This window comes from Uranotaenia lowii, chromosome 1 (genome assembly GCF_029784155.1).
Source record: "Uranotaenia lowii strain MFRU-FL chromosome 1, ASM2978415v1, whole genome shotgun sequence".
Classification (NCBI taxonomy): domain Eukaryota; kingdom Metazoa; phylum Arthropoda; class Insecta; order Diptera; family Culicidae; genus Uranotaenia; species Uranotaenia lowii.
The window spans coordinates 85,256,099-85,270,116 of NC_073691.1; the positions used below are offsets into that span (position 1 = coordinate 85,256,099).

Below are 14,018 nucleotides of genomic sequence, written 5' to 3' on the forward strand. Positions count from 1 at the left end.
TTATTTAATGACTGCTCTGCAGGTTATTATACTGTTGAATATCCTAATGGGCATACTTGTTTCTCTTCGATTAGAAATCCTTCCACAATTGATTTGGTTCTAACGGATTTAGGCGAGCATTGTAGTCAATTAGTTACTCATGTGGACCTCGATTCAGACCACCTTCCAGTAACTTTTTCTTTATCCCAAAGTCCCATTGAAAACCCTTTAAAATCAACTTTTTTTTCAGTTTATTGTGTGACCTGGAATAGAGCGGACGTGTTTTTGCATTGTGCTTAGTGCGGTATTGTGAAGTCTAGTTCAAGGTCACTTGATAAGGGCTCCACAAACTGGTATCTGTTAGAGGAACACGTGTTCGATTGTTTGCAAAAAATGGAATCGATTTTTGTTCGAGAAAATACTTTGAGGCTGCATTTTGGACCGACTACAAGAAATCCTTCAAATGAAGAAATATTTGGTTTCTTTAGACAACAAGGTTGGAATCCAGACGAACTTACGGCGATGTATCGAGAGGAGTTTTGTCTTTTTATCAAATTTGAAACTAAGAATTTGATGGAAAATGCGTTGAAGAAACTAGGGCAGTCTGTGGCTTTTATTTATGCTGATAATACAAATGTTAAGGTGGATGTTACTGAAGCAAACGGATCAATTAAATATGTCCGGGTATTAGGTTTACCTCCAGAGGTGGACGACAAACAGCTTACGGCAGTATTTTCACAGTATGGAGATATTAAGCAGATAGTGCGAGAGCGTTACCCGGCGGAGCTTGGGTTTCCAATCTGGAATGGTGTCCGTGGTTTGCACATTGAACTGCGTGGCGAAATTCCGACCCAAGTATTTGTACAGAGTTTTAAATCCAGGGTTTACTACGAAGGAATGGTAAACAAATGTTTCACATGTGGATCAAAAGAACATTTGAAGGTTAATTGTCCAGCCCGGAATACGATGAATAGAAGACTGGGGTCATACGCTCATCCGACAACAAGTGACAGAGCTGGAATATTGCACCAACAAACAGTCGAGAAGCCAGAAGACAAGACATCATTCCCAGAATTGACAGAATCTACGGAAAACAAACAAGAACTTGGAGGAAGTGGAACTAAACATCAGCTCACACGTACCGAACCCTTGAAGCCGACAGGTAAACCAAAACGAAATCGAGTGGCTAAAACCGAATCAGAAAGCTCGGAAGAAGGAAAAGCAAAAAAAATCCATGGTGGTGCCGGAAACTACATCTTTAATAAGGCTGCAAGAGAGACGATCGCGCTCGTTGACAATGAAGAAAACGTTAACAAGTTTACAAGCTTAGAAATCACGTGTTTAAAATTGAGGTTAGGAAAATGTATGACTTGTGAATCTCAGGTTAGAATTCTAACGTTTCAGTACGTAGTAGTGAAGATATTGTTTTGATTTCACAAATCAATAATTCTGTCACTATATACGAGATGCTACAGTCAGGAAACGAGTGAACAAATGGAAATAAGAATTAAATAGTGCAAAGCAATGTTTTAAATGTAAAATTTGTTATCTTGTTGTAAGACCAAGCCCACCAATGGTTGCTAAACCTCGAATCGAGTACATTCAGCAACATATCTATCAACCCATCATCGCACCAACAGTCGCTAACTTGATTCGAGAAATAGCATTCGAGCAGTAGGTTGTTACAGGATGCGTTTATATAGCAACCCGGTAGCAACGCAGCCGGTCGTCGCCTTCAAAAAATAAACAAACGCAAATATCAACCTGGATGGCAACAATGAGTGCGAAAATCAGTAAATAGATAAAAACGCAACCAATCAAACCATCTAAAATACCGACCGAAATAGCAACGCCCGGTGGGCTTGGTCTAAATGATTTATTAATAAAAGTATTGTTAATGAAAAAAAAAAAAAAAAAAAAAAAAAAAAAAAAAAAAAAAAAAAGTCCCATTGAAAACCCTTTAAAATCAACTTTTAACTTTCAAAAAGCTGACTGAGAGCGATATAGGAATTTTATTGAACGTAATTTAGATGTAAACGTTCCACTGAATTCAATAGAAGATATTGATTTGGCTGTAGAAAATTTGACAACTTCAATAGTCAATGCTAAAGCCGCTTCAATACCTAAAGTTAAACATAAATTTAATCAACCTTTGATCGATGATGATCTTCAGTTTTTGATACGACTGAAAAACATTCGTCGACGCCAATATCAACGGACTAGGGATCCTTATTTGAAATTTATTTATTGCGACCATCAAAATGAAATCAAACGTCGTTTGAACTTTATTCGTAATGAAAATTTTGCAAAAGCAGTAGAGGACATGAAACCCTACTCAAAGCCATTTTGGAAATTAACTAAAATTCTGAAAAAGCTCCAGAAGCCAATTCCTACTTTGAAAGATGGGTATAAACTTCTTTTAACTAATGCAGAAAAAGCTCAAAAATTAGCCTAACAATTTGAGTCTGCTCGTGATTTTAATTTAAACGTTGTAAGTCCAATTGATGCTCCAATTTCCCTTGAATTTGATGATATTCTTTCTAATCAAAATGTATTTGAAAGTTCTTGTGAGACAAATATTGATGAACTTAAATTGATTTTCAAAAAATTTAAAAATATGAAAGCCCCGGGGGAAGATGGGATTTTCTATATTCTTATTAAAAAGTTGCCTGAAAGCACTTTAAATAGTTTAGTTAAAATCTTCAATAAATGTTTTCACTTGGCTTATTTTCCAAATAAATGGAAAAATGCCAAAGTAACTCCAATTTTGAAACCTGGAAAAAGTGCTTCAGAGCCTTCAAGTTATCGACCAATTAGTTTGCTTCCATGTTTAAGTAAACTATTTGAGAGAGTTATTTTGAATAGAATGATGATTCACATTAATCAGAATTCTATTTTCCCTGATGAACAATTTGGTTTTCGTCATGGACATTCTACTACACATCAACTTTTGAGTGTAACTATTATGATTAACGCTAACAAATCTGAAGGTTGTTCAACTGGTGTTGCTCTTCTTGATATTGAAAAAGCTTTTGACAGTGTTTGGCACAAAGGTTTAGTAGCTAAATTAGCTCGATTTGATTTTCCTGTATATCTCACCAAAATTATTCAAAATTATTTGACTAGCCGAACCTTACAAGTAAGCTATCAAAATTCATGCTCTGAAAGGACTCCCATTAGAGCTGTGGTCCCTCAGGGCAGTATACTTGGGCCAATTTTATACAATACTTTTACTTCTGATCTTCCTGATGTACCAGAAGGAAGGGGTAGAAGATTATTTGCTGATGATACTTTGCTTTCAGCCAAAGGTCGAAATTTACGGGTGGTACGCAGTAGATTGCAACAAAATTTAAATTCCTTTTTGAATTACTTGAAAATGTGGAAAATTTCTCCTAACGCTTCCAAAATTCAACTTATTTTATTTCCCCATAAGCCAGGAGCTCAATTTTTAAAACCTAATGAAAATCATTCCATAACTTTTAATGGGGCTTCATTAGAATGGTCTGATCACGTTAAGTACTTGGGACTCACACTTGATCGGAATCTTACTTTTAAAAATCACATTGAAGATATTCAATCTAAGTGTAATAAATATACTTAATCTCTTTATTCTCTCATCAACAGGAAATCCAGGTTGTGTCTGCGAAATAAGATGTTAATCTACAAACAGGTATTGCGACCAGCGATAATGTATGCAGTTCCGATTTGGTCTAGCTGCTGCGCGACGAGGAAGAAAGCCATCCAGAGGATTCAGAACAAGGTTCTGAAAATGATTTTGCGGCTTCCACCTTGGCACAGCACCGAAGATCTTCATCGAATTGCGGGCATTGAATCGATCGAAGAGATGGCCAACAAAATAATCTCCAACTTCAGAGGAAAATCGATGCAGTCTTCTATCGCAGAGATTCGTTCTCTTTATAATTAGTTTTATTTTAGGATAGTGTTTAGTTTTAAGTTTAAAATATTTTTGCCATTACAGGATGTTACATTAAATACTTAATTGCGCTAAGCAAATTTAATACTTATAAATACATTTTTAATATCTAGTTAACTATATAGGGCTCTGAACAGTTCATTATTGAGCTGAACACCTAATTTAATGTAATAATGTAATATAAATGTAATGATGAATTGATAAAAATAAAGAAATATTAAAAAAAAAAATCCGGAGGAGCCCCGAAGAAAAACTTTAACACTAGTTTTTTTTTTTTTTCTTTATTAAGTGAACATAAACCGTATAAGTTCGAAAACTGTTGTCGGTCTCTAAGTTGTGTATTCAGTAGGAAGTGTGTGTGCAAGAGTGCTTAGGTCCTAGGTATATCTTAAAACTAAGCTTAGTGACTACTACTACTACTCATTTAAAGGATATGAGGGAAAGGATATAAAGGATAGAAAATGTGGAAATGGGAATATGGGATAGGGAGAGGAGGGGAAGGGATTTCAGATAATTCCCACACCAGGTTGTGCGTAGCAAGGAAACCATTTCCTGTTTCCAAATCTCCTAAGAGTCCATATTATCGCAAGATTTACCGCGCTTGCATTCGCGTTGCTTCGGTGGATGACGAATTTCTTGGGAGGGCTAGGCGTTATAAGTTTGCATTGGTTTTTGGCGAAGCCTAGTAACGCTCCACCCCCCGACTAGTCATACCAGCTATGTACAGTATGGTTTCGTCAAGGTGGGCGGGTGCTACTAGGCTGAGTTTCATTAAAAAGATATCTTTTAAGGGTGGACTTGAAAAGCGTCAGACTTCTAATATTTTTTATGTTAGAAGGTAATGTATTAAAAAGATTTAAGCCTTTGTTCAGAAAACTATTAGAAACCATTGTTGTTCTTCTTCTATTTATGTAAAAATTCGAGTTTACATTGCCTCTAGTGTTGTATGAATGGATTTCCGAAATAAAAGTGGGGGTAAAGTTTGTTTTTATTAAGTTGTTTAAGATCCTATAGATCAATACACAATTTTCAAACTTATTCAAAGTATGTAGAGAAAGCACATTTGCAGAGTAAAGTTGATCGGTGGGAAACAAAATTGGCAGACTTTTAACAATTTTCAAAGCTCTTTTTTGTAGTGTTAAAAGAGGTTTTAGATGTACAGAAGCAGCACATCCCCATATACTGTTCATGTAAGCAAAGTGCGGGTGTATGTAAGCGTAATAAACTTTCCAAGCAATTTTTTCGGAAACAAAACATCGTACTTTTTTCAATGCAAAAATATATGAGGTGACTTTAGAGCTTACTCGGAGTATATGTTCATTCCATCGCAAATTTTCATCAATTAGGAGTCCAAGGTATTTAACTTTAGAGACCTGCTCAATTTCTATACCGTTCACAAAAATCGGAACTTTTTCTGATTGTCTTTGCAAGTTAAAAATGATAAAATTTGTTTTTTGGAGGTTCAATGCCATATGATTTTGATTGAAAAATGTTATAAGAATATTTGTGTCATGTTCTTTAAGCATGTCGAGGTTTTCCACTAAGTATAATAGAGTTGCATCATCTGCAAAAAGCTGCAATTTACCTTTCAGAGGAAGAGTAAAAATATCATTTATATACATGATGAACAACAAAGGCCCCAAGATGGAACCTTGAGGTATACCACATTTGATAGGTAAAGTTTGACTATCGCTGGAGTTAATTCTCACAATTTGTTGTCTGTTAGATAGATAAGAATCCATAAGCTGCCTGGCATTTTCGGAGAAACCGAAAGATTTCAATTTTTTAACTAAGATCTTGTGATGAACACAGTCAAAAGCTTTGCGAATATCTATAAAAACACATGCAACAGTTTTTCTCTCATCCAAGCTTTCTGCAATTGTACTTATAAGATTAGCACAAGCACTTAGTGTGTTTGATTTGGGGACGAAACCAAATTGATTGGCATGTATTAATTCATGTTGCGTACAGTGCTGTTCTATTTGGTCAAATAACAATCTTTCAAAGGGTTTAGAGAGAGCATTCAGAACGGAAATCGGCCTATAATTAGTTTTATTTGTTTTATCGCCACTTTTAAAGACAGGAATAACTTTTGCACGTTTAAGAACATCTGGAAACGAGTTCGAATTTATGCTTTCATTAACAAGATCCGTGTAGGGTAGGTGAGCCTTAACTTGGCATGCTCCTTATCTTGGCATGCCAAAATGCATTTTGGTAATTTGTATGTCAAACATGTGCCTAAAAATATAAAATAAATCAAACATAAAAGAAAATCGCATTTGTCTACATTCTGCATAGCATTTGTTCGCAATTGAGTCCAAATAACTGCGTAATAATTTTTTTTCACATGACGAACTGGAAGTAAAATTACGATTTTCGGGAAAAATCTGAAATGAACCTACCTTGCTAGTGCATCTGCCACCTTTGGATCGATTTAAAAAACACACTTCCCTATGAAAAAATCACTAAAAAATACCGTTGGTCACAGTAAAACGTGGCAAAAAATATAAAATTATAACCTACTCCAAACAACGTACATATTTGATCTAAAATTGAAGAAATTATAAAAATTTTTTTCGCCTAATCTTGGCATGAAATTCCACTAATTGAGGTTTGTATGTATGTGTGAGAACGAAATCAGCAGGCAGACGGTAGCCGGTAGCCGGCAGCCGAATCGTCGGCCGTTAGTGCACAGTGGTCTGGAAATTTAAAACCGGTCGAAAGTAAAAAGAATGATTGAATTGAAATAACTTAAAAATACCATAAATGTATTTTGGACTATAATCAATTTATTTATCTCTCAAGCGTATTTGGCATCTTAGTTGGAATTATAATACTAAAAGTTTAGCTGCCTTTTTTTTTGGTAAATTATCAACTTCTGAGCACAAAATCAACAGGATTCGGATCCGAATCGATATCTTGGATCTCAACGTTGAAGTAACTTTATCCATACCCAAAAAAGAAATCTACAAATGGAAATAAGGTCCAACGTATTTTGATTTCATTTTATTTGTGCTGGAGCTGAACATTTGCTGTTTATGTGTCGCTTTGAAAGGATTGGTTACAAAGTTCAAATTATGACATTCTAAATATTATGTTTATTAAAAAAAAGTAGTTGGGTTACAATGTTGAAAAATTATGTTATAAAGAGCTAAATTTTATTGTTTTCAATTTCATATGAAATCAAAAATAATGTTTTGACCAAGTTTGTTTTATATTATGGATCACTGTGCATGAGGTGACGACGTTTGTTTTCCGTAGGAAAGGAATTGGGATTGGGCCTGCTAAAAAGAATAAAGCCTGCTCTTTACTCTTACACAGATTTCCATAAGAATGACAGCTAATCGGAGTGAAATTGGAGTGAAGGCTATTTCTCTCTCTGTTTAGCACACGAGAAATCGTATACCGGGACCGCGAGCGCGCCCATCGCCCATATGCGAAGGAAGCGCTGCCGAGTTTGGATGATGATTTTGCATGAGTGCGAGTGGGATGCAGCTTGAATTTCACCCAGCTTGTAAATTTGTTGTTCGCTTCCATTGGCTATTGGGATTGGGCCTGCTAAAAAGAATAAAGCTTGCTCTTTACTCTTACACGGATTTCCATAAGAATGACAGCTAATCGGAGTGAAATTGGAGTGGAGGCTATTGCTTTCTCTGTCTAACACACGAGAAATCGTATACCCGAGTTGCGAGCGCGCCCATCGCCCATAGTCCCCAAACGAACGAGTGAGATGCAATCTATTTCTATCAGGCTGGCTGGAGTGAGCGATAGTTTGTTTTGTTTTGCTATCCGGGTGTACGCAAACGGTTGCTAGAAAATTCCTAAGGGCGACATTTTAAATATGTATGATTCAAAGAATCGTTCGCTTAATTGAGTTTTAGCTTTAGCTTGCTTCTTGCCTCGGTCATAATGGTTTTTAAAATGACTCTCCTCCTTCTATGGGAGTGGAATAAAAAAATATGAACATTCACTATCGTATGTTAACTTCAATGGAAACAGATCTATCATGATTTCATTTAAAAAAATTTGACAAACGATTTGTTTGCTCGGTTAATAAACATATTTATGTTAACCAATGTAATATTTTGGAACCTATTTTCTATATTGTCATTCTGATAATAGAAATTTTAAACACACCAAAAACTGAAACAAACAAATGAAACTTTTTTACGTAAGATTATAATTCAGCACACAAATATCAATTTTATAAATTGGTTGACATTTCGTACTTTCGACTTTTTGAAAACAACACAGAACATTGTTGTGCTTCCTTCCAGGATATTATCTACGAATTCGTGGGGGCTGTTGTTGTATTAAGCCTAGTCCACACTAGGCAACATGAACTGCGATTTTTGTTGTGAGACAAACTTTGTTGTCTGTTGTTGTTGTTGGAAACATGAGACGGTCTCAGTGTCTCCCGAAGAAAATGGGAGACGCTGAGACCGTCTCGAGACGAATCGTCTCCTAGTGTGGACTAGGCTTTAGTGAGGCAAATTTCTTCTAGAGGCGGCCAATTTAAGGAACTCATAAAGGGCCACAATTCGGAACGGGGGCCACAATAAGGAGCATTTCAATCAATAGTTTGATCAGGTTTATATCAAATTATCCACCGCTTTAAAGCAAGGACATATTTTTACTACATTTCAGGCTAGTAAGCAATCATATTTGTCGAAGGACTTTTGAAGGTACATATTACAGGAAGACTACAATCATGGGAAATATAGTCAACCATGCCTTAGGGGCCAAGTTCGGGTACATTTACCCTATTTATGAATATACTTGTTTTTGTATTTTTTCAAGAACTTAGTTGATATACCATCAATTCCAGTTGCACTTTTATTATTAAGACTGTCAATTTTGTCGGACAAATAGTCTTCTGAAGCGGCAGTGAAAGAGAACTCAAAATCAGGAACTTCGAAATCAGTTTCGGGCTCCAACCAATTAGTGATAATTGATCCACTTACGTTGATAAAAAAATTGTTAAAAATTTCAGCGATTGTCATTTCGTCACTCGATATGACACCATTTATATTTAAAGCCAAAGAGGAATCATAAGATGATTGCTTGTTGAACACAATTTCATTGATATTATTCCACAAATTCTTAGGATTATGCAAGCTGTTAGTAATCAAATTGTCGAAATACTGCTTTTTCATCAGTTTCGATTTATTTCTAATCTCATTTCTAACTTTTTTGTATTCCGAGTCATACTTAGCATCCTGTCTTGACGCGTGGTACAATTTTCTTTTTTTAGTTATAAGATTTAGTATTTCCGAGGTAATGTAGGGGAGGAGCGGGCTATATGCGCCTATTAAGCTGAACACTGATTTAATCAAATATCACATCGAATATGTGTACAAAAACTATATACACGTGTGCGGGCATCTGTTTTCTATACAATGGAGTAATTTTTATGTTAAAATTTTCTTCTGTTTCCAAGAAAACGATTTTATTGTAAGTGTTGTCTAAAATGCCGAACCTCAAACCGTGCGGGCTAAATGCGCCTATTTATGTTTTGAAAAAATTTCTGTTTTTTGGGCAATATTTCCGTATAATTTCATTGAAACTGCTAGAAAGTAATAATTTACGTACGACAAAGCTGAAGTTTTATAAAAATCTATGTGTATTATAATTTTATGGAATAAAACAAAAGTTAGGGTTGCCATACTATGGAGGCAGTTCATCCATGAGAAAAACTTTATCAAATCTGTTTTTAGATCTCCAATTCTCTCTTAAGATGTTATTCAGAGCTTAGATTTGAAGGTTCAATGATAAAAATCATTTTTTTATTGTATTTAACCTGTTATTTTTGGATGGAGGCATTTTAGAAACATGATGGGGGCATACAAAAACACTCTATTATTCCACTATATAATCATTATTAAAACTCCACAAAAGCTGAAATATGTTTAATTTCTTAAGTTAATTCGAGTAAGAAACAAAAACCATCCTAGTTTTTGTTTTAAGCTTCGTTACGTATAATTTTTAAAAGTCGAAATATTACATCAAAATGTATCAAAACCTTGTATGATTTTTTAAATTTTTATGAGTTTGTAAATTCATAAAATTCTTTCTTGCCCTATGTTCTAAGCGTATCACCCTCAAAATGCATTGGTCGGATAAGCTGTCTAGTCAGCCGTTTCATCAAACAGCCGTAGGGTCATTTAACCCGATAGGCCCATTTAGGAAACCTTTCCCCTAAGGTTTTCTTATTTTGTGTGTTTTTCGAATTGGTAAAACTGTTGTGTTTCGCAGAACGACTTCTTTGTAGTGGGCTACAAATTGATCAAAGTTTGTAACATGATTGACATTAAGACTACTGTCATGAATCTGATCATATCGTAAAACTGTTTTTGGAACTTGTTTAGAAGATGTTCTCGAGTTAGTTTTCACTGATAATACGATAGTTCTGTGATCAGATAAATCTGAATCACTATCTAACAGCGTGAAATTAAAAGTCTGTTCATTCAGATCGGTTATCACATGGTCAATTAGAGTCGCTATGCTATTAGAGAGCCTAGTGGCATAATCAGCATTAATGCGATTCAAAATAACATAACCATTTCCTTCAACAGTACTCCGATATGTTACCGTGAGACTGTCTTTCTTATTCAGGAGGTTTATATTAAAATCTCCGAAAACTATAGTTTTTGGATAATTTGATAAAAGGGTTTCAAAACTAGCTAAGAATGGTAGGTAATTTCTTCCTGGATTGTAGACGGCAAAAATATTAAAAGAGTACTCTGGTAAAGCTATAATCAGAAAGTCCGATTCATCCATGTGCGCATTGTTAAGTACATGAGAGGACAAATTTTCATTGATAAAGATTGAAACACCACCACCTCAAGTTCCAGGTCTGGTGCAATGGTATGAATTATAGCCTGTTATATCAAAGAGCTCATTCTGGTATAACCATGTCTCAACAAAGACAATTATATCGATCTTTTTATGTAAAGAAACCAAAAAACATTCGAAGTTGTCCAGTTTGTGTCGACAGCTTCGAATGTTCATATATATGATATTAAGAGCATTTGGTACGATATTACTCACGCTATTTCCGTATGTTACGATTCCGTTGGCTATTTTTTCTGGATCAACCATAATTATTGCGTTCTAGTTGTGATGGAAAAGGGTTAACAATGAAATTTGTTATGTAACATACGGCAGCAGGAGCAACAGCAGCAAGAGCGACAGCAGCAACAGCAGCAACAACAACACCAACAGCATTGGTGTCTGCAAGAATAGTAGCGTTTAGGTTTGGGGAAACAGGGTTGAGGAGGAAAGGGAAAGAGGGTATTTTTGGAGATTTTGTTTTGGGTTTTCTGTTTGTTGAGTAGTAGTCGGTGGTGCGAGTAATGAGTATGTGAGAAGTGAGAATAAGTGTTTCACAATAAGTTCGACTATTGTAGCGAGTAAGGTATATCACCCAATGCCTGGATCTCAATTGGTGTCGTTTCATTGCGGCTTTTAAGAAAAAAACTTCCTCTTCTATACCAGGAATAATAAGCGGTGGAAAACTTCCTCAGTCTACGATGAATTTCCTGATATGTAGCAGTCCAACGGTGATTAACAAAAATCCTCCGGCGGTGATTGTCACAAGCCCGCTCGTTGATCATCTTCGTTCTCCGTGCGGCAGCGATGAAAGTTTCCTTCTTCGTTGTATCGTTAAAGCGGACCAATATGGGAGCAATTCCATTAGTGTTTTTACCTCTCATCCGAGTGCAAAGTGAGATATTTGCAACATCAAGCGGCAGATGATACTTTTCAGCAAGCTCCTCGATCAAAGTTAAAGTGTTCTCTTGTCCACTAGAATTTTCGATATTCGAGATGATGATATCGCGATCTATGTTCATTTGCTCGAGTCGATTGAACTTGCGCGAGACGGCAGAAAAACGATCTTCCAAATTGGAACTTGTTTCGAGAAGTTCATTCACGTTGACAGTGTTCTTCTCAACATTTTCATGTATGCTTTTTGTGTGATTCTTCAAATTAGATATTTGATTTGCGAAAACGGTTTGGAACTCTTTAAGCTGGATCAGGTCTTGGTGAAGCTCTTTCATAGCATTTTGGATGGACATCGTAAAATCGGTTACGACTACCATGGATTCCTTGACAACTTCCAACACAATTTTTCGGATCCCATCAGCCTGTAGTACCGGAACGGTTTCAGCATTTCCTTTGCGATGTTTTTTCGAGAACGGTTGTGTTGGTAAAGCCATTGGATGATAGCGATCAAGAAGAACGTAGGCGATCACAAAAAAGATATAGAAACAAGCCGCGCTTGATTTATTCCGATATTTTCGCGTTTTCCAAATGAATTTACACCAACTAACTGGTTCTGGAGCAGCACTTTTAGGTGGACTAGTGTCTTGACAAGAAATTAAAAATTCTTGTATAGTTTTGTATAGTTATAGTTGGTAATAATAAGATTGTCAATTGCATGAATTTTAAGACTTTTGCGAAAATCTGATTTGACAGATAAAGATCTCGTACTCACTGATACCATCACATTTTTTATATAAACAATCATGTGCCGAAAGTTGAAAAGGAATCATAAAAAAAATTCTAGGTTTGAAGCCTTTATTTTGAGTCTAATGAAAGTTTAAGCTCTTGAAAATTGAAGAATCATTCTTGAAAGTGTTGATTCATTTCAATACTTTTTGGTAAATTTCTTTTAATCATTGTTTATTAAATGCAGAGAAATGTTTCTGATTGGTTGAGACTAAAAAAATTCTTGGGATTTTTTAAAGCTGTTGAAACAACTGCAATTTACCATAAACTATTTTGTTAAAAAACGAATTTGCCAAATTTTCTGTATTTTTATACAGATATTGCGATTTAAATGATAGAAGTCCAAAAAATCCGATTTTCAAAAAATAACTGTTTCTCTGGCCACAGAGATTTTAGAAAGCTCAAATTTTGTGATATAATAGTTTGATAGTTAATCTATCTTTCGCAAAAAAAAAAAATGATAAAAAAATATCATCAGAGTTAAAAGTTATGGAAGTTCAAAGTCGAAATGACAGGTCGCGTGTTTTCAATTTCTATACAATTATGACTGTATATTCTCTTATATCTCAGACAAAACTAAAAGAACAGTTATCAAAATACCATTGCTTTCAATCTGTAAATTTTTTTTTGTATAGATAGGTACGGCCAGTGCTCGAAACAGTCACCTTCATTGACAGAAAACGGGTTGAATGTGAGAGAAAAAGCTCTCCCTTTCATCTTCTCCGGCAGTCGATGAAATAATCTCCGTTTGGAGAGAGTGAGCTTCTTGTTGACTGTGAATGTCTTCTCTTTTGTTTCACCATTCGTTTCACACTCATTCGTTTCACAAAGTCGTGACAGGATCAAACATTCAAGAATCATTCAATTGGATCCTCTTTGAATGTGTGATCCAATCATATTCGCCTGTGCTACTTTGCATGTACCGAAAAAAGTGATCAAAATTAATAGCGGCTAAACGGTAAACGATAGACACTTGATGTCTTCGAGACAATTTATCTACGCAACAAAAACTCTCGTATTCTATGGAAAAACATCATAAAAAATCATCTAGAAGGGAAAAATGCCTATTTTCAATCAACTTATAAGAGTTTGGCTGAGTTCGTACATTTTTATTAATGAATTCATTTTTCAAAGTTATTAGCTTTCGGACGATGTAAGCGCACGAAACAATGATTTTCATTAGATGAATTGCAAACTGAGGCGTTTTCACCTAGAAAAAGTCAATAAATGAATGATAAATCACAACAACAGCAATAGCTCAATAGTGATTGAATGTATACAAATAAACTAATGCAATCTAATGTTTCGTTTTAACATCATTGAAAAGCTGATAACTTGAATAATTGAATCAAATAATAAAAAAATACTCTTGAAGTAATAATTGGGGGCATTGAATTGGTATAAATTCTTCTTGTCTCTATAATGTTCAACAAAGTTGGGTGTTTTAGCAATTTGAATATTGATGTGTATTGATAAATACACTGATTTTCTGAAACTTGTTCAAAAAAAAAAAAACTATTTAACCCTCTAGTGCCAAACCCGCCTTTAGACGGGGTCTACTTAAATCGCCATAAAACCATTTTTTTTACTACAA

General features: G+C 35.1%; 1 protein-coding gene across 1 annotated transcript; it reads left to right on the plus strand.

Annotated features, from left to right (window-relative positions):
- The first annotated feature begins 501 nt into the window (after positions 1-501).
- LOC129737582 (splicing factor 3B subunit 4-like) lies at positions 502-11,158 on the plus strand. The gene is made up of 2 exons (XM_055728742.1): positions 502-1,287; positions 11,081-11,158. Exons 1-2 carry the CDS (start codon positions 502-504, stop codon positions 11,156-11,158), a joined length of 864 nt encoding a protein of 287 aa, XP_055584717.1.
- The last annotated feature ends 2,860 nt before the right edge of the window (positions 11,159-14,018 follow it).

Excerpts from the sequence above, each read along its gene's own strand:
- LOC129737582 (XM_055728742.1), top strand. The coding sequence starts at position 502 with ATGTATCGAGAGGAGTTTTGTCTTTTTATCAAATTTGAAACTAAGAAT. Across the intron at positions 1,288-11,080 it reads TCGTTGACAATGAAGAAAAC|CAGGAGCAACAGCAGCAAGA; the intron begins GTTAACAAGTTT and ends AACATACGGCAG.